This window comes from Zonotrichia albicollis, chromosome 5 (genome assembly GCF_047830755.1).
Source record: "Zonotrichia albicollis isolate bZonAlb1 chromosome 5, bZonAlb1.hap1, whole genome shotgun sequence".
Lineage (NCBI taxonomy): Eukaryota > Metazoa > Chordata > Aves > Passeriformes > Passerellidae > Zonotrichia > Zonotrichia albicollis.
In genome coordinates, this window is record NC_133823.1 from 27,177,435 (window position 1) to 27,197,161 (window position 19,727).

Here is a 19,727-nt window from a genome sequence, read left to right on the forward strand (position 1 = left end):
CCTAAAAGGGAAGATAAGAAAGGAACTGTGTTGTCCAGCTTTGCCTTGCATGTAAGCTGTTTCCTGTTGAAGCAGTTTCCTTGGGAGTCAAGAACTCACCCAAAATATTTTGGCAGAGATTACATGTTTTCTCTTGTTGAGTCACGCTGTTACAGCTACTCTAGAAAAATGAAACTTTCCATATCATTAAGATAACTTTTGGTGTCTTAGCGTGCAAACTTCCCTGCAAGATGCTCCTCAATTAAGGTAGAAAATCAATGTTGTGTTTTTCTGACTGAAAGTTTTCAGGAAGGATATGACAAAAATAAATCCACAACTCTGCTTCCTTGGCACAGGCAGTGCTGTAGGCTGGCTGCTGAATGACTAACCAGTTATATCATTAACATGCTCTGCTACAACTGCAGGATTGCCCAGAAGAAAAACCAAAATAATTGGGTCCTTTGCAGTTAAACTTCAAGTCTGAAGATCTAACCAGAGGATTGAGCAGCTGGCAGGGTAGGCCTGATACAGAACACAGGAAAATTAAAATGGTTTACTTTTTGTTATTGTGTACCTTTTTGTTGTAGCTTGAAGATGAATATCTGAAGCTCTGCAAGACAGATTAAAGCACAGGCACCAGCAGTGCACACAAAGAATCTATTCCCAGACCCATGAAAGGATGCCAAGCCATTCTGCTTTCAATTACGTGAGTATTATACCTCCTGCTCCAAAGACTGCAAGGACAGATTTGACTTTTGGCTTTTCCTTGCCGTCGCTTTCTGGGGACACTTAGGGTAAGCATCCCAGGTTCAGCCTGCCTGACACTGCTGCAGCCAAGCTGACATACCGACACATCCTGGTTTCCAGCGGTAAGTATGAGGAAGCAGTTTTGTGCTGTTTACAAAGATTTGGAAAGTATGCTTTCTGCTTACATCACAGGCTGGTCAATAGTTTCATTCCTCCCTCCCTTTTCTACTGCTTCTGCTTTTTATTTGAGGCAGGGATCTGGGACCTGGGTTAGGTCCCTTCTGCACTGCTCACTTGTCCTTTCTCAGCAGAAAAGCAACAGGCAGCTCTCAGTGTGGACACTGACATAGAGAAGGAAAGAGAGGAAGTGGGCGGGGAATGCAGGATCCTTCTGTGTGAGACTGGGAACGGGAAGTGCTTAAAGAGGGCATCATGCCCAGTTTGGGTTCTTCCTTTGCTGCTGTTGGATAAAGGGGAACATTTAAAGCCAGAAAGCTTCAAACATAATTGCCACATCTCTATCTTATCCCCATTTACTGCTGGTAAAGGCTCATGAAGTGTCTCTGCTTGGAACATCTGCAGTTACAAAGGCACAGCTTTGTTGGAGAACCATGTGCTTCTCTTAGGAAAACAGTGTAGCTGGAGGCATGGGACTTGTTTTAAATAGTATTAAAGAGGAAGGTTAATTATAGCTTAAACTTGGAAGGGGAGAGAAAGCACCTAAAAAGTGCATCTTTGTTCAATGCTAAACATGCAGTTACTCTGGAGGAAAAGCATTTGAAGAGTGTTCTCATCTTAAAAGACAGCAGCTTTCTCCTTCTTTAGAGTCTTTGATTTCAAAAGAAGTTTTGAGCCATGCTGCACCTCAATTTGAAAGGTAATGCTCTGGGAGGCAGGTGGCTGGTACCTTGTCTGTGTGCGTGGAGCAGCTTGTGGAGAGCATTTTTGCACATCCTCAAACCTCCCTGAGTCTGGGTAATGCGATAAACTCTGACAGTCGCCCTGACATTTCTTGGCATTTTAAGCAGCTTGTGGAAATGGACTGCTTGGTTTGTGAACTGGGCCATAGTCACACCAGTGACTTCTTTTTCTGAGAGAAACCAGAAGCCTGGCCCAGTGTAGATCCATCTGTGATGAGAGGTGGCTGAGCCTGGATGTTAGGAAAAAGTGGCTTCTTCTAAAAAATAGCTGGTACATACCTCAATTCACCACAAATGCATGGCGATGAAGCTGTAACAGATAGAAGAGAGTGCCCATTTCACACTGAATCATGTACATGCTCTTCTTCTCCAAAACTCTTCTCAAATTAACTAAATTTTTTTACTGTATTGGAGAGGTGCACTTTTGAAGACAAAAATAAACATACTTGACCCTCTCTTTGTAATGACTGGCAGGATTTATTTCCCTTCTTTATTTCCAGAGTTAATATTTTGAAAACTGAAGTCTTCCCTGTTGAAGAGCAAGAATCATTTCAGCTGCTAGAGGGAAGAGGTGGCTTTGGGGAAGTTGATGACATCCTTTTACTAAAAGACTATTTCCCTTCTCCTCTTTGCCCCACAGCTTTGCCTCTATTTTTCAATGTTATGCTCATCAGCTACCCTCTGTAGTAGTCAGAAAATACAAGGGTATCTCAATCTTCCAATTTCTTTTTCTCTTAACCTAATGTGCAATGCTCATGTCAGTGCAGTGGGACTGAAGGTTGCTATGAGGTGCATTTGGGCTCTCTGTGCGCTTTGCCACCCTTGATCACACAGATGCTTCTGTGGGCCCTCTGACAAGTGGTAGGAATCAGTCCATCTGTCTGCTCTCAGGCAGGTACTTCTTGGTGCAAGAGGTCAGCAAAAGGTAACAATTTCTGAACACAGAAAAGAAATGGTAACTGCAATAGGCATGTTAGTGTTTGAATTTAAAGGACTTGCCTTTCAGAGCTGGTAGGATGACTCCCTGCCCCTTTATGCAAACAGCATGCTTGGCTATTTCACCAACCATGTATTACTTCAGTCAGGTTAAAATGAATGCCATCAAACCTCCTCCCTCAAAATTGCCTTTGATGTTTACAGAGAGATACTTTGCTTCAGACTGTGTCTTCTGCTTCAGAGAGAATATCATTCCTGTTATTCATTTCCTGTTGACAACATATGACTGTAGTGTCCTAGGAAATAAAGGATGCTGAGTGTTTCTATAGTACTCTCCTTGACTAAGCAATTTGACTCCAACACTTAATATAATACATGCATCACTCTATATATTGATAATGTTTCACAGACTTACATAAGTTGGTTGAGCTGAGATGTTCTGTTTCTCAGCGCAGTGAACAACCCCCAGTGCCTACCAGACAAAAAGTATCGGAAGTAGAGACACAGGGAGATGAATGCAGTTTGCCTGGGAACTATTTCTGCACTTAATAGTGGAGGAAGTGATTGTGAAACTATGACTTGCGCAAAATGGTTGCATCAGCCTTTCCAGCAATGGGAGTTGACTGACAAAAAGAAGAGACTGACACTAAATTTTATCTTTCAAAGAAGAGAGTTCAACTACAATCTCTTCTCATTTTTTGTGTCCCCAGTCAGCAGCAATGGTAGAATTGGTTGAAAGTGAGTTTGAAGGGTGAGCCATATATGCTGGACAATCCTGGACTCTTCAGAAGCCATGGTTTCCTCAGGGGAGCCACCACTAGAGAGGAGATGCAAACTCTTATGATTCACTGGCTGCCTAGATAAAGGATAGTGGGAACATGAAGTTTTGTTTGAAGAGAACAATATTTTGAGGCTGAAATATTTTCTCACTTTGGGACTATCACCTCATCAGACCTGCCAAAAATTTCCAGCTTTTGTTGTGCTTGCAGGTATGAAGTGACCATTCAGATGCCTTGACCAGCCCACAAAGAGACTGAAACACAGCATGCAGTACACAGGGTAAGTACTTAACCCCTGCTTATTCAGGGTTTATGGGTAGTGTTCATCTGCACTGCTGGAACTGTTTGTGGTTCAAACTTGGTGAACTGTTCTTTGGCACCTGTGGCAGGAAACACAGCCCTTCTTTACATTAAAATCAGTATTGTTCTAATTATATCCACTGTTTATAGGGTGACAGTAACATCTATATCCCATCTATTACTGGTGTTGTTTTACAGAAAAGTCTGATAGGCTTCATTTCATATCAGGTTGTTCTGCCTTTCCAGTAAAGAATGTGAATTGCTTACACAGTGTGCAAAAGGGTGTGGCAAGAGCTCTGCTTTTAGAAGCCCTGAGGCTGGTGAGACTCCATGCAGGGGACCCTCAGATCTCTTTCAGGAAAGTTTGTGCTGTTGGAAACCTCAGCCCACTGGAAGGGCTGAGAGGGAGAGCAGGCTCTGTTTGGGCTTCTGCCTGCCACGTAGCCATACAGAATGGGCAGGCTGATGCTGCACGGGCTGTGAGAGCTTGTAATCATAGAATCACAGAACCATTTTGGTTAAAAAGGCCCTTAAGACCATTGAGTCAAACCATTAACCAAATACTGCCAAACCTACCACTAAACTATGTCCCAAAGCACCATGTCTGCATATCTTTTAAATACTTCCAGGGATGGTGACTCCACCACTTCCCTGGGCAGTCTGCGCCAGTCCTTGATTGCCCTTTCTGTGATTTTTTTCCTAATATCCAGTCTAAACTTCCTTTGGTGCAACTTGAAGCCGTTTCCTCTTTTTCTATCGCTTGTTACCTGGGAGGAGCGACTGACCCCACTCACTACACTGACCCCCACTGACTACAGACTCATTTCAGGCAGTTGTAGAGAATGATAAAGTCCCCTCTGAGCCTCCATTTCCTCCAGGCTAAACAACTATATCTCCCACAGCTGATTCTCTTAAGACTTACAGTCTAGACTCTCCCCCAGCTCCATTGCTCTGCTCTGCACAGGCTCCAGTACCTCAATGTCCTTCTTGAAGTGAGAGGACCAGAACTGAACACAGGATTTGAGGCGTGACTTCACCAGTGCGGAGTACATGGGGAGTGGTGCTGTTAGTCACACTCTTTCTGATCCAGGCCAGGATGCCATTGGCCTTCTTAGCCACCTGGACATATACTGGATATTCAGCTGCCTGTTGACCAGTACCTCCAGATCCTTTTCTGCTGGGCAGCTTCCCAGCTGCTCTGACCACAGCATTTAGTGCTGCATGGAGTTGTTGTGACCCAAGTGCAGCACATGGTATTTCATTCTGTTGAGTTTCATCCAGTTGGCCTCAGGCCATGGATCCATCCAATCCAGATCCCTCTGTAGACCCTCCTTACCCTACAGCAGATCAACACTCCCACCCAACTTGGTGTGGTCTGCAAACTGAGTGTGCACTCATTTCCCTCATTCAGATCATTGATGATCTAACCATCTTCCCCTATTTGGAGCTGAAACATCCAGCTGTAACTTCTTTGCTGAGAGGGAGCATAATGTGAGAGATGAAAGAGGTGAGAGCCATAGAAAAGCAGGATACTAAGAATGGTCCTTTATGGCTCTTGACAAGTGATATGGCTGTACTCCAGGGATGAGCAACACACCATGGTTGCAGGTCTGAGAAGGTCAAGTAGGAGAGGAAGACTAACATCACAGGATAGCATTTTAAAAAAATTAATCTGAGATTATTAAAAAAGTGGTGCAGCATTTCAAAAGTTTTCAGCTGCGGTTTGAAATTAAAATTTGAACCTACCGTCTCTTTTTTCTGTTTCCTACAGCAAAATGTCCATCCAAGCAGACCACAAATCAAGAACTACACACACCTGGCAAGTGTTGGCCATCTACATGGCCTTAGCTGCAAGCCTCTCCGAGCAACAAGCACTGAAGCAGACTTGTCCTTCATGCGATGCCACTCAGCTTTGCAACTGCTCCTCCATGGGCTTGGAATTCATTCCCCCTGGGCTCACAGCCAAAATCACAGGGTTAAACCTGGCTCACAACAGGATAAAGCACATCCAATCCCAGGACCTGAAGCAGGCTGTGAACCTGAGAACCCTGCTGCTGCAGTCCAACAAAATCAGCTCCATAGATGAGGACTCCTTTCAGTCCCTGGAAAAACTGGAGCTCTTGGACTTATCAAATAACAGCTTGGCTCACTTGTCCCCTGTGTGGTTTGGGCACCTTTTTTCACTCCAGCACCTCCATCTTCAAGGCAATTCCTACAGAGACCTGGGGCAGAGCCCCCCCTTTTCTAGGCTGAGGAACCTGAGCTCCCTCCACCTGGGCAACCCGCAGTTCTCCGTGATAAGGCAAGGGAACTTTGAGGGCATTGAGTTTCTGCACAAGCTGTGGATTGATGGTAGCAATCTCAGTCAGTATGAGCAGGGAAGTTTGAAATCAATTAAGCAGATTAATCACATGATCATAAACCTAAGAAATAGTAATATATTCTCAGAAATTGTTAGGGACCTTGTGTACTCTGTCACTTGGCTGGAAGTGGCAGAAATAGAATTACCGGTTGAAAAAAAAAGCTTGGTGCAGAATTCTAGACGTCCTTTTAGGCTGCAGAAACTCACATTTAAAGAAGCTTTATTCACAGATCAAACTATCAGCCGAACAATAGTGTCACTGAAGAAAATCACCTCTTTAAAAGAGTTACAGGCAATCAATTGTGTGCTTGAGGGGAAGGGAAACTGGAACACTGCAGAAATTGCAAGGAGTGGACAAAGTTTTGTTGAAACCATAACGATAATAAAGGCAGTGATTCAGAATTTTCATTTGTTTTTTGACCTGAAAGGCATGGAGTCACAAATAAACAAACTAAAAAGACTCACTATCACAAGCTCTTATGTTTTCATGGTACCATGCGAACTTGCAAGAAATTTTTCATCACTTCTGTATCTGGACTTTCATGAAAATTTGCTTGCAAATAATCGTTTAAATGAGACAATCTGTGAAGGTTCCTGGCCTTCATTGCAAACTTTAAATTTAAGTCAGAACTCTTTAAAATCTCTGGAGCTGACTGCAGTGTATATATCTCGACTACCCAAATTGATTAATCTTGACATTAGCCAAAATACTTTTCTTGAGATTCCAGGGGAGTGTACATGGCCAGAACACCTGAAATATTTAAACCTGTCCAGCACTCACATTCCTAAAGTAACACGCTGCATTCCTCAATCACTAGAAGTGTTGGATGTCAGTGGCAACAACCTGAAGGAGTTTGGACTGCAGCTCCTATCTCTGAAGGAGCTGTACCTCACAAGAAACCAGCTGAAAATGCTGCCGGGTGCCGCCCGCATTCCAAACTTGGTGTCCTTGTCCGTCAGAAGAAACAAGCTGAACAGTTTCTCCAAGGAGGAGTTTGAGTCCTTCAGGAGAATGGAGCTGCTGGATGCCAGTGACAACAACTTCATCTGCTCCTGTGAGTTCCTCTCCTTCATCCACCACAAGGCCGGGCTAGCGCAGGTGCTGGTGGGGTGGCCGGACAGGTACGTGTGTGACTCTCCGCTGGCGGTGAGAGGGGCGCAGGTTGGCGCCGTGCGCCTCTCCCTGATGGAGTGCCACAGGTCCCTGGTGGTGTCGTTGATCTGCGTCCTGGTGTTCCTGGTTGTCCTGCTGCTGGTGGCCGTCAGCTACAAGTACCACGTGGTGTGGTACCTGCGGATGACGTGGGCGTGGCTGCAGGCCAAGCGGAAGCCCAAGCGCGCCCCGCCGAAGGACGTCTGCTATGACGCCTTTGTCTCCTACAGCGAGAACGACTCCGAGTGGGTGGAGAACACCATGGTGCGGGAGCTGGAGCAGGCCTGCCCTCCCTTCCGCCTCTGCCTGCACAAGCGGGACTTTGTGCCGGGGAAGTGGATCGTGGACAACATCATTGACTCCATTGAGAAGAGCCGCAAAACGCTCTTTGTGCTGTCCGAGCACTTTGTGCGGAGCGAGTGGTGCAAGTACGAGCTGGACTTCTCGCATTTCCGCCTCTTTGATGAGAACAACGACGCGGCGATTCTCATCCTCCTGGAGCCCATCCAGAGCAAAGCCATTCCCAAGAGGTTCTGCAAGCTGCGGAAGATCATGAACACAAAGACCTACCTGGAGTGGCCTGCTGGTGAACAGCAGCAGCAGGTGTTTTGGGAAAATTTGAAAGGAGTCTTGAAACCATAAAAGTCAGCAGTCCCCATTTCAACCCATTTCCACAAAAGGCAATATATCACTGTTTCTTGCTGCTAAAATTCTTTTCTTTCTTATTTTTCTTTGTAACTGCAACTGGCTTTGTTTTATGTAGAGATAATTGTCATTTTACCCACTGGAAAAGGCCTGTTTTAGCCTTTCCATTGATTTGATGCTCTGATCTTTAAAAGTCCCTGCGAATAACCATGATATTTGGAAACCATGTTGGACTCCATATACTTTTCTAAGTACATTTTGCTGAGTGTGGGGTATTTCTGTACTTTTTACTCCTGTTACCGCTCTCCCCAACTGGTTTCCAACAATGCCATTGTAATTTTCAAATGAAATTAAACACCATGAGCTTTAATCAATATTTCCGTGTGTCCATTTCTTTCTGGGTATGCTTGTTTTTCTCTTCATGATCACCACCACTTTCCTTTCTACCTACCCACAGAAATAGCCAAAGCCTTCTATTTTTGGATGTCAGACTGTGTTTCTAATGTGTGGGCTAGATGGTGTTGCAGACTGGCTCAGTTTTAAGTTTTGCTCTTCTACTTTGCAGAGCATATTTATGTAATCACTGGGCCATGCAAGTCTGACAGTTCTACCTACGTTCCTTTGTAGTCGGTGAAGAAAATCACAGGGATAAGAGGCAGTTCATCTCTCTACTTCAGTGTGAGGTATCTTCTAGAATTACCATATTGCTTTCCACTGATTACAAACGAAGTCTAGACAAGCAGGTAGATACAGATGTTTACATTAAGGTAGTCACTCCCACACTGAGTGCTTGGATTTCTTGTGTTTTGGAATTTCTTATGGGAACCTGAAATTGTCTCTGAGGAGATAAAGTTAGGTGTGATTTCTCTAACTCAACTCATTTTCATGTTCCCCATTGCTTGTTTTGCTGGAGTTTAAGTACAGGAAAGTCTACATCTTGATTAAATTTTAGACATGCAATTGTTTTGTGGTGAAATACTAAAGCATTGGTGTATGGACTGACTAAGTATTTGAAAAATAGCAAAATTTGTGTATATTTTCTGTTGCTATATTTATACATCTTCACGTATATATGTGTGTATATGTGCTTTTATAAATGTGTATATATTCACACTCCCCTGTGTATGTGTACATGTGTCTACACGAGATAATTTCTGTAGGTGCAGCCTGCAAACACCACTTTCAGTTCTGTTTTCCTGTTACAATGTCATCTCCAAGGCTACCAAGTCTGCTAGGAAGCAATCTTTCTGTTAACTCTCTTGGAGAAATATAGCTCATGGCTTAATCAAGGCTGAACTTCAGGTGGTTGATGGGTGAATCATCCAAGAGCAAACACTGAGCCCTGATAAAATGAATTAGGTGAAATGTGTGCCTAGAGGTGAGAAGGGAAATAAATCTTGCCAGTCATTACAAAGAGAGGGTCAAAGAGAGATGTGGGAGAAGCCTTAGTTTTCACACAGTAGACTCTTACCATAGACCCGGACTTTTGTGTGTCGGCACATTTAAAAGGACTGATAATGTAACTGCTCTTATGCCAATCAGATCACCCAGGTGGGAATTCCCCTGCTTATATTGTCAAGGTTGAGAGGTGAAGTGGAAACGGAACAGCAGCGTGAGAGGAAGCTGGGCAAAGAATGATCAGCAAGAGAGAGACAAAACACAACATAAGTTAACTGGCATACAGGCACTGGAGCTGCAGGTGGCATTTCTGGGAATCTTTTTGGCACACAGGTGAGTTTTCAGGTAGGTGAAGGCTGGACATGTGGGGAAAGACAGTGGAGCTCCAATGCCAGAGCAAGAAGCAAACAGGGAGCCCTGGGAAGAGGCAACCTAATCTCTGCCACCAATCCTCCTCTGCAAGGGGCATCCAGGGTGCTCTGGGCTGCTGAGCAGGAGTGTGGGGTGGGGAGGGATTTCTGGCTGCCGGCAAAAGCAGAGCAGGAAGGTGCAGTCGCAGGCATCTGGCAGGGATGCATGGCAGGCAAAGGAAGGTTCTCCTGGAGAGATGTGACATGCTGATGAGACCAATGTCCTCTGGGAAACAGGAGAGAGGAAAGCAGCAAATGAGGAAGAGGCAAATTGGGTCAGACTGCAGCATTTCTGCACAGTTTCCTTATGGGAGGTTGCCTTGTCCTATTTGTATGTTGTCTCCCCTGGGTGTGGATACCAACTGCCCAGGGAAGGCTGGGAGTGAAGGTGGGGTGCCTTGGTTTCAGGAATTCAACCAGGAAAGAGCTCACTGAACAATGGCCTCAGGACATCAGCTGCCTCCTCACCTAACTGTGACCTGCTGCACACCTTCTGTGCTGGAAGCAAGCACAGGCATGGCTCTGTGTGTGCATGTGTGGCTGTGCATACGTGCTGTGAGGGCGGCACTGGGGGCTGGGAACTGGGACATGCATAACCCACACACTGCCAGGTGGAGAGCAGCAGCCTTCCCCAGTCTGCTGGTGGTTTGGCCTCTTCACCAACCAGTGGCTCTCCCTCTGCAGGCTCCATAGCACTGCTCAAATTTACCTGCCCACATGTGGCTGGGTAGTGCTCCCCAAGCTAGAATCAATTTGCACACCATTGGTGCTTTATTTTAGGTCTTACATTAGCCTTCCCTATTTGTGAGGTTTATAGAACCTCATTTTGTTGTCAGTCATGGTTCTGTTTAAGAATGCATGTGTATTTCCTCAAATACTTCTACTCATGTGGGCCAGGGAAAATAAGCTTGAGAATGTCTGATGGCTTGGATCCTTTTTCCATAACTCAGAAACATTTTGAATGCCTGGTTTATCACAGCACCTTATGGTATAAGGGCATCTGTGTAAGTTTATGTATTTTTAGTTGCATTTCAGTTTCATTTGGGCTTTTTAATTCCCAGCCCAAAAGGGAGGAGTGATTTCTTCATAGGGCAATGATATCATGGACTGGGGCTGCATGGGGCTGTGCAGAGGCCTGAAATTACCTTGTAAATCAGGGTCTCAAGCAGAATCATTAGGCAGGAATCAGAAGGGGATGAGAATGGCTGAAAGTGAATGAGGGTGGGAATGGGATTCCTCTGCGTGTGTGTTCAGATTACAGATTACCAAAAAACTTGGAAAGTCAGCATCCTGAATCACCAAAAAGCATTGAAGTCCTGCAGTACCTGGATGGTTTCAGGCTGGTAAGGTGGAGAGCCATTAGGCTCTGCTGGTAATTCCTTTGCAGTACCTGCCCAGTTCCCTTGTGTGCTGCCAATTTTCCACCTATAAATAACCTGCCCATAGACAGCTTTGGACTGATCAGGTTGCCTGGTTGCTTCATTTTCTAAAAGTAAGTATTTGATGACAGCTATAAAAATACCACCCAAATCTGTTGCTAGTAAAACTCACACTACTCCTAGATGTACTCCTTTAGCCTACACCCTGTATTATTCCAGTTACACTTGGGAGACCAAAAAGCCCTGCAAAAGAGCCTCATCTGGACAGAAGATGAGTCTAACTACAGACCACCATTTTTTGTTTGGGATTCATGGGATCAAATATCTAGGTATCTAAACTGTGATACCCCATTTTAAGGCAATTGGATATTTACTCTTGGAGTAATTGCATCTTAATCTGGGTGTCCAGGACACACTATATTAATTGCTCCTAAAAGATCTTCTTCCTCTGCATTGACTTTGGAGGACATGGTGGATGACCAGATCAGCTGTGGGCATCTAAAGACAGGGAAGAGAACCTTGTTCTTCAAGATCCAAAGCTCTACATCAGAGCCAGACAGAGATAAAAGGAAAGTAACACAAAGGGTCAAAATGTTTATAGTCCTGCTGGTGGGAGGAGATGGAGTGACTGAAAAAATTATCCATAACTTTTCCTCCCCTCCCCATATGCTCAATCCATCTCAGTCAATTTTTCCACTTTTGGATAATCTTAAGCAGTTATGACTAAAAATAATGCAGCTGGAAGGGTGGGATTTCTCTGTATTGACTTGTATATGTGGGTCAGCTACTTTAAAACAAATCAGAATATTAATTTAGAGTAGATCTTCTGCACAGAATCCTAGTGGGATGACTGAGGAAGAAAGCAGTTCTAAAGGAGCCAATCTAACTTGATTAACTTGATAGAGAGCCCCACAAAGATTTTGTGAACTCACTGATTGGCCTCTTTGGGGATTGTTCACTCTTTCCACCCTCAATAAGATACCTACTGAGGTAGGTGGGTTTTGTGGCACGCTGGGCAAAATGACATTTTAAAAATGCTTTTTGATCCTTGTCACAAAAGGTTATATTTCAATATGCAATAAAGGTTTTAAAGGGAAAAGACCTCTCTTAGGCTTCAAAAATTATTTTTGCAGCTCCTCAGAAGGATAGAGGAGCTAAAGGCATCCTGTTGGGAGTAAAGACAAGCTGGATAGTGCAGGAAGCTCTGTTAAAAAAAAAAAAAAGCTATAGCTATGTCAAATCATCGTTATGAAAACTGTGAGAGGAAAGTAGAGTAACACAGGATCCTCATCCGTGTGGCTTCTCTTGAATCATTTCAGTCCAGAAGACCAGAAACAGGCTGTGGGGCTGGAAAAAGCTGTCTAGTCCAGTCAGCTGATCGGATCTGAGCCCCTGGCTCTTCCTTGTGGCCTGCCCTGATCTCCTCTCTGCCACAGGTTCCCAAAACAGTAAAAGGCATTAGCAGAGGAGAAGGATGTGGCAGTAAAAAGGAAGAGCTGAGACAGTAGGAAGCAATGGTCAGTTTTACAAACTTAAATTTCATTAGCAAGTGTCGGACTGATGGCAACATGAGAGTCATCCAGGCAAGTGTTTGTTTCCCTGCTCACTAGACATTTATAATCAGAGTAGGAAAAGGCATATAAGATGAAAAATGGACTGAAACAAATGCATTTCTTTTCTTCCTGTTGACAGAATAGAGATTAGACATATGCTTGAAGTAAGTATCTATCTACTGTAAGATGCTGACTCTTCTTGATGTAACCAGGATTTAAAACACATACAGGAGACTCCCTGTGGTTAAAAATGGATATACAAAATAATATTCACAGATTCAGAAGAAAAAGACATGAGGTGAAATTGAAGTATGAAGGCTACTTACTAAACAGGAGGAGGATCAGGGTAGTAAATGAATCTGTTTCAATTCTGAACTGTGTTAAAACCAAATATTCTAACCGTGCCTTAAACAAGACAGAACAGTAAAACTTAGATTTATCCAAAATGCAGCTATGCATCTTATATTTGCTCTGATTGTGTTTCATATTTTAGGCAATATAATGAGTGCACACACCTGGCAAGTGTTGGCCATCTACATGGCCTTAGCTGCAAGCCTCTCCGAGCAACAAGCACTGAAGCAGACTTGTCCTTCATGCGATGCCACTCAGCTTTGCAACTGCTCCTCCATGGGCCTGGAATTCATTCCCCCTGGGCTCACAGCCAAAATCACAGGGTTAAACCTGGCTCACAACAGGATAAAGCACATCCAATCCCAGGACCTGAAGCAGGCTGTGAACCTGAGAACCCTGCTGCTGCAGTCCAACAAAATCAGCTCCATAGATGAGGACTCCTTTCAGTCCCTGGAAAAACTGGAGCTCTTGGACTTATCAAATAACAGCTTGGCTCACTTGTCCCCTGTGTGGTTTGGGCACCTTTTTTCACTCCAGCACCTCCATCTTCAAGGCAATTCCTACAGAGACCTGGGGCAGAGCCCCCCCTTTTCTAGGCTGAGGAACCTGAGCTCCCTCCACCTGGGCAACCCGCAGTTCTCCGTGATAAGGCAAGGGAACTTTGAGGGCATTGAGTTTCTGCACAAGCTGTGGATTGATGGTAGCAATCTCAGTCAGTATGAGCAGGGAAGTTTGAAATCAATTAAGCAGATTAATCACATGATCATAAATATAAGAAGTATTACTACATTCTCAGAAATTGTTAGGGACCTTGTGTACTCTGTCTCTTGGCTGGAAGTGAGAGGGATAGCATTCAGAAGTTCTGCAGAAATGCAAGTATTGAGAGTCATGTCTTCATCTTTTGCAAAGAAAATTTCTTTTAGACAGGCTTTACTAACAGATGCTACTGTGCCTGAGATTGTCAGCATTTTAGAAGACATGCCAAAATTAGTGGAGCTGGAGCTGGTAGACTGTAGACTCTTGGGAACTGGACAGTGGAAAATGGAATTTCAAGAAAAGAAATCACAGACACTTAGAGTTTTCACAATAAAGAATTTAGCTATAGAAGAATTTTATTTGTTTACAGATCTTCAGGCTGTGGAAGGTCTACTATCTCTTTTTACGAGAGTCACAGTTCAAAACACCAAAGTTTTTTTGGTACCATGTAAAATTTCCCAACATCTTCGGTCATTAATATATCTTGACCTTAGTGCAAATTTGATCGGAGACCTGAGTTTAGAACATTCAGCCTGTCAGGGTGCTTGGCCGTCACTACAAACTCTAAATTTAAGTCAGAATTCACTGAGTGACTTAGAAATGACAGGTAAAAGTTTATCTCATCTAGCAAACCTAATTGTTTTAGACATTAGCCAAAATAACTTTGGTGAGATTCCAGAGGAGTGTACATGGCCAACACACCTGAAATATTTAAACCTGTCCAGCACTCACATTCCTAAAGTAACACGCTGCATTCCTCAATCGCTAGAAGTGTTGGATGTCAGTGGCAACAACCTGAAGGAGTTTGGACTGCAGCTCCTATCTCTGAAGGAGCTGTACCTCACAAGAAACCAGCTGAAAACGCTGCCAGGTGCTGCACCCATTCCAAACTTGGTGTCCTTGTCCATCAGAAGAAACAAGCTGAACAGTTTCTCCAAGGAGGAGTTTGAGTCCTTCAGGAGAATGGAGCTGCTGGATGCCCGTGACAACAACTTCATCTGCTCCTGTGAGTTCCTCTCCTTCGTCCACCACGAGGCCGGGCTAGCGCAGGTGCTGGTGGGGTGGCCGGACAGGTACGTGTGTGACTCTCCGCTGGCGGTGAGAGGGGCGCAGGTTGGCGCCGTGCGCCTCTCCCTGATGGAGTGCCACAGGTCCCTGGTGGTGTCGTTGATCTGCGTCCTGGTGTTCCTGGTTGTCCTGCTGCTGGTGGCCGTCAGCTACAAGTACCACGTGGTGTGGTACCTGCGGATGACGTGGGCGTGGCTGCAGGCCAAGCGGAAGCCCAAGCGCGCCCCGCCGAAGGACGTCTGCTACGACGCCTTTGTCTCCTACAGCGAGAACGACTCCGAGTGGGTGGAGAACACCATGGTGCGGGAGCTGGAGCAGGCCTGCCCTCCCTTCCGCCTCTGCCTGCACAAGCGGGACTTTGTGCCGGGGAAGTGGATCGTGGACAACATCATTGACTCCATTGAGAAGAGCCGCAAAACGCTCTTTGTGCTGTCCGAGCACTTTGTGCGGAGCGAGTGGTGCAAGTACGAACTGGACTTCTCGCATTTCCGCCTCTTTGATGAGAACAACGACGCGGCGATTCTCATCCTCCTGGAGCCCATCCAGAGCAAAGCCATTCCCAAGAGGTTCTGCAAGCTGCGGAAGATCATGAACACAAAGACCTACCTGGAGTGGCCTCTCGACGAAGAGCAGCAGCAGGTGTTTTGGTATAATTTGAAAATAGCTCTGAGGTCCTAGACAGTGGCATGAGAAATAAATATGTAGTGAATTTACTCTGGATTTGTTTCACTTGCCTGTTTGTTCCATCACTTATCTGCATCTCAAGAACAGAAAGCTGGGCTACTGCAAATTCTAACACTTGCTATGAGATAACTACTTTTAGAAGCTATTGTTCTGAATAGTTGTACAGGTTTGCGCTGGAAGAGAGTTAACGTTCTTCATAGCTCCTTCTGGGGTGCTGTGGTTTGTATTTGTGCCTAAAACAGTCTCCATAACACAGTGGCTTTTTAGATATTGCTCAACAGTGCTTGCACAGCATCAAGGTACTTTCTGTTTCTCACGCCATCCTGCCAGCGAGCAGGTAGGTGGTGTGTCATAATTTGGGGGGGTACACAGCGAGGACAGCTGATCCCAGCTGGCCAAAAGTATGTCCCATACATAATGTCATGACCCATGACAACATAATCAGCGCTAAAAGTTGTTGGAAAGAAAGACTAAGGGAGGTTGTTTGGGGTTACCATATTTGCCTTCCCAAGTAAAAGTCCTGCTTTCATGGCAATGGCTAAACATTTGCCTGTTAATGGAAAGTAGTAAATTAATTCTTTCTTCTGCTTTGCTTGTGAACATAGCTTTTACTTTACCTGTTCGACTGCCTTAATCTGAACTCCCAAGTTTTCTCACTTTTACCCTTCAGATTTTCTCCCCTTCTCCACTGTAGGGAGAGTGAGAGCGTGGATGTGTGGTGCTGAGCTGCCTTTTGAGGTGAAACAAGAGTAGTTATCTACACACGTTAAGCAGCAGTATGAGCAAAAGCTGTTTCATTTAAATATTTAATGATGAAAAGTTGTTCAGATATACAGCTATGTAGTTTATACATCTTCATCTTTGCAAAAGTTTCAGGAGAGAACTTGCCTAGCCAAGAGTTTTTCTACATCCTTCTATAAGCCACTTCTCATCACATGCTATAAAAGTCAGTTTTTGCAGCAAATAATTTTGTCCTAGTTCTCCTAATCAGTGAAGCTAAGGACTGATTCTCTGTATTTCATTGTCACAGAAAATTAAATGCCCAGTTCTCCTGAAAATTGTGGTTGCAAGGCATAATGTAGAAATGTGCTTTCTCACTGCAGTTCTGTCTGTTGTAGCTTTTAGTTTCTATAATTTCCTTTATGAAAGACATCTATGGAGGGTGATATTTGTCTAATTTCATTGTACTATATGTTGCAATAGATGCTTCCGAGTAGGGTTCAAATGCTCTTCTGACTTTTACAAGTGGAGTTTAAGCTGCTGTCAGCTACAGTGTGGGAAACACAAATATCGTCCTTGAACCCAACACTACGTTCCTCTCTGTGCTCAGGAACCTTAACATAGGCATGAAAAGAGTGTTTCCTACCTTTTGCTCTCTCTGTAGATGTAGTCCACAAAACTAGAGTGGGTGGAGAACATCCCACATAGGGCATTGTGTTTGCTGTCAGGTGGAGTTGTGATTTCCTGAGAAGGTTACTGGGACTAGAGTCCTAATTGAAAAATTGAACAAATGGAAGACTGGCACCAGACCCATCATTCAGAGCTGATGTAGAAAGAAAGTAATGTTTCTGTGATATTTTTCTTGCAGCCATAGAAAATTCTGGGTGAACCCTAATATCTTGATTATGATAGGCCAGAAGGACTATGAACTTCTGGATCAGTTCAGGACTTGGGAGCAGCTGAGCACATTTCCAGGCACATATAGAAGCAGGTCTTAAAAGCTTTCAAATGGAAACACCTACAACATTTGGCTGTAACTGTGATGAGGACATGTCCAAGTTAGTGTTTTTATTGCTGTTTTGATCTTGGGCATCTAATGTGGTACAGAAACCTGTTCAAACACCTCACTGGAACTGAGCTGACTGGAAGTTTCCTCTACACAACCAAAGTGGCAGTGGGAGCAAGGTATCCCTGTTCTTTGCCAGCCCTTGGGAAGGCTGAGGACACACCAGCTTCCACTACACCCACAAGCAGGCAACTTTGACAGCACAATGAAAATTATCAGCTTATTTACATGCATTTTTGCATTTATTAATGTAGGCATAACACAAAATAAGAATTACTAACTTGTTACTTCATCTAAGCTAAAAAAGCTACCTTGTTTCTATTTATTCAAGATTTGCTCTTTATTTTTTTTAAGCTCATAATTTTTTTAGCATCTAAATCTTTTTTCACCTATAGATGACTTAATAAAATATCTTCTTTATTCTTATATATATATATATATATAAAGTTTAAGTTAAGTAAGTTTATCTCTGATTTCTACTAACGATGTAGAGGTTCTTAAAATACTGATCATGTTTAATCTGAATTCAGAAGCTACTTCTGCTATCTATTTCTTCATTCTGGGAAGTCTATTTTTTTTTCTAGCACAAGCTTCCAAAACATGCTGTTTCCATAGCATGCTGCAGAGCCTCGCTGTAATGCAAAAAGAGACAAAAGTGTTTCTAGCACATCAGAATTCCACCAGTTGCCATTTTCTCTAGTCTTTTAAAATTAATTACAGAATATGCATATCATTGTAGGCAGGTAAATGTCCAACACTTGTAATTTTCACCAAAAATTAAATTCTGCATCCTATTCCAGAACTATACTTACCAGTGAGTAGTAATGCCTTGGATGATGCCTGTAACAATTCACTGCCAAACCACCAGATAGCAGAGACAGTCCAGAAGCTGTCCATAAAATATTTGGGTGTTCCCACACAATCTCTTCATAAAGAAACTGGAAAGAAAATGCAACAATAGGTAAATCTTGGTATTTTTTTTTTAGTCAAAACCAAAGATACAGTATTGGGTTAAATTTTTGAAATTACTTTTTTTTAGCATTCATAATTTACTTCCTTAACCCCCAGTAATTGAATCTCCTTTTTTTTTTTATTTATAGAGGTAACGTTAAAATTAAGTATCCTATGGTTAAAATAGGCTCCAAGAAAATAAGCTAAACATTGCTTTCACTCAAGCAGTTTTCTACAGAAAACTACAGCAGCAGAGCTTCAACTATTTTTTAATAGCTTAAGGGAAAATTAAGCTATTAAATTAAGCTTGTTTGCTAACTACTAAAAGGAAAAAGTGCATTACATAATTTAAAAGTTCTGAAAGTGCATTACATAATTTTTTAAAATGTTATTAAAGAACAAAATCCACTGCGTGGTCTTTATAAAATTATGATTTTTATTCTTTAAAGTGTGCTTCTCATTATAAAAATTAATTTTGAATGTCTTGAAATCAAGAAGGAAAATATATATGTACTTTTCTGTTCCTAGCTTGCTTGGGGTCTTAGATAAGGTAAAGCCAAACAGACCTATCATCTTCCCTAAATATAATTTTTCCTTAATAATAACAACAACAGATTTTCCATTCATTTAATGTGGCCATCTCATCCCTCCACTGCAGATCAAAACAAGAATTACTAAGTAATCAGGCTACAGTTTAGAAAATCCAAATGAAAAGTACACATGTTACAGACAGGGTTGCTGAACAACCCCTTCAAATCAGCTTTCTCAGGGCAGTCTGGGCGAGTTTGGTTCTTGCCAACAATAAACCAGCTGTGGATGCAGGATTCATGAAACCCAGTATCAAGTGTATTGTTAAAGAATCTTTCAAATGCAAAAAAGACTCAATGCTCACATCTGCAAATCTGGTCAAACCATCAGCAGATAATTTTAATGACTGAGTGTGGACATTGCCTGGTTTTATAGCCAAACAGTTTCAAATTACTTAAAATATTTGGACTATTTGGAGTTATTGTAAAGCTGAATCCAACGTCCTGAACATCCAGACTGGTATTCATATTTTCCAGCTCACAAGAAGCCAGGATACTTTTATGAAGTGCAGAAGTGAGTGATTAGTAACATTGTTCCAGCACATATTCAATACTCTTGATTTTGAGTTTCTGGAATGCAAGATGTGGAGTTGCTTGGTATCCCTGGGTCACTGGCTCTTCTGCCAGGCTCCAGGGTACAGGACATTGGTTAGAAGGGTTCCACATCTGCCTTAAAACCACCTGGCAGGCAGCCCCAGGCACAGCTGGAGGAAATCCTCTGCAATGCACAGGAGGGAGCCTGAATTAGCTGGCCTGGCTGGGGGGTCAGCATGCCTGGTCTAATGTCCTGCCAGGCACACCCACAAAGGCTGTGCACCAAGGACAAGGAAGGTGGATTTAAGCCTGGAACTATGGGATTATCACCACTCTTGCATCAGTTTGTCAGCCAGAAATCTGCATGGCCTCAACTTGTGTTACAGGGCTGAAAAATAGTTTGGGTTCCTTTTTATTTTTGCCTCTGCACAATGTTGTTTCTGAATGTG

General features: G+C 43.4%; 2 protein-coding genes across 5 annotated transcripts; both read left to right on the top strand.

Moving 5' to 3' along the window:
- Positions 1–256: 256 nt before the first annotated feature.
- On the top strand, positions 257–8,889 carry LOC102063127 (toll-like receptor 2 type-1). Of its 4 annotated transcripts, XM_026792971.2 has the most exons (4): positions 257–495; positions 567–685; positions 3,572–3,641; positions 5,433–8,889. In XM_026792971.2, exons 3-4 carry the CDS (start codon positions 3,628–3,630, stop codon positions 7,816–7,818), a joined length of 2,400 nt encoding a protein of 799 aa, XP_026648772.2. In that variant the 5' UTR covers positions 257–495; positions 567–685; positions 3,572–3,627; the 3' UTR covers positions 7,819–8,889. The 4 variants fall into 4 exon arrangements, with proteins under 4 accessions (XP_026648772.2, XP_014122049.2, XP_005486406.2 ...); XM_014266574.3 differs by lacking the exons at positions 257–495; positions 567–685 and adding an exon at positions 697–848; XM_005486349.4 differs by lacking the exons at positions 257–495; positions 567–685 and adding an exon at positions 913–3,333.
- A 4,074-nt stretch (positions 8,890–12,963) lies between these two features.
- On the top strand, positions 12,964–15,429 carry LOC141729156 (toll-like receptor 2 type-2). Its single transcript, XM_074541157.1, has one exon. The coding sequence runs from the start codon at positions 13,015–13,017 to the stop codon at positions 15,412–15,414; it is 2,400 nt and encodes a 799-aa protein (XP_074397258.1). The 5' UTR covers positions 12,964–13,014; the 3' UTR covers positions 15,415–15,429.
- The last annotated feature ends 4,298 nt before the right edge of the window (positions 15,430–19,727 follow it).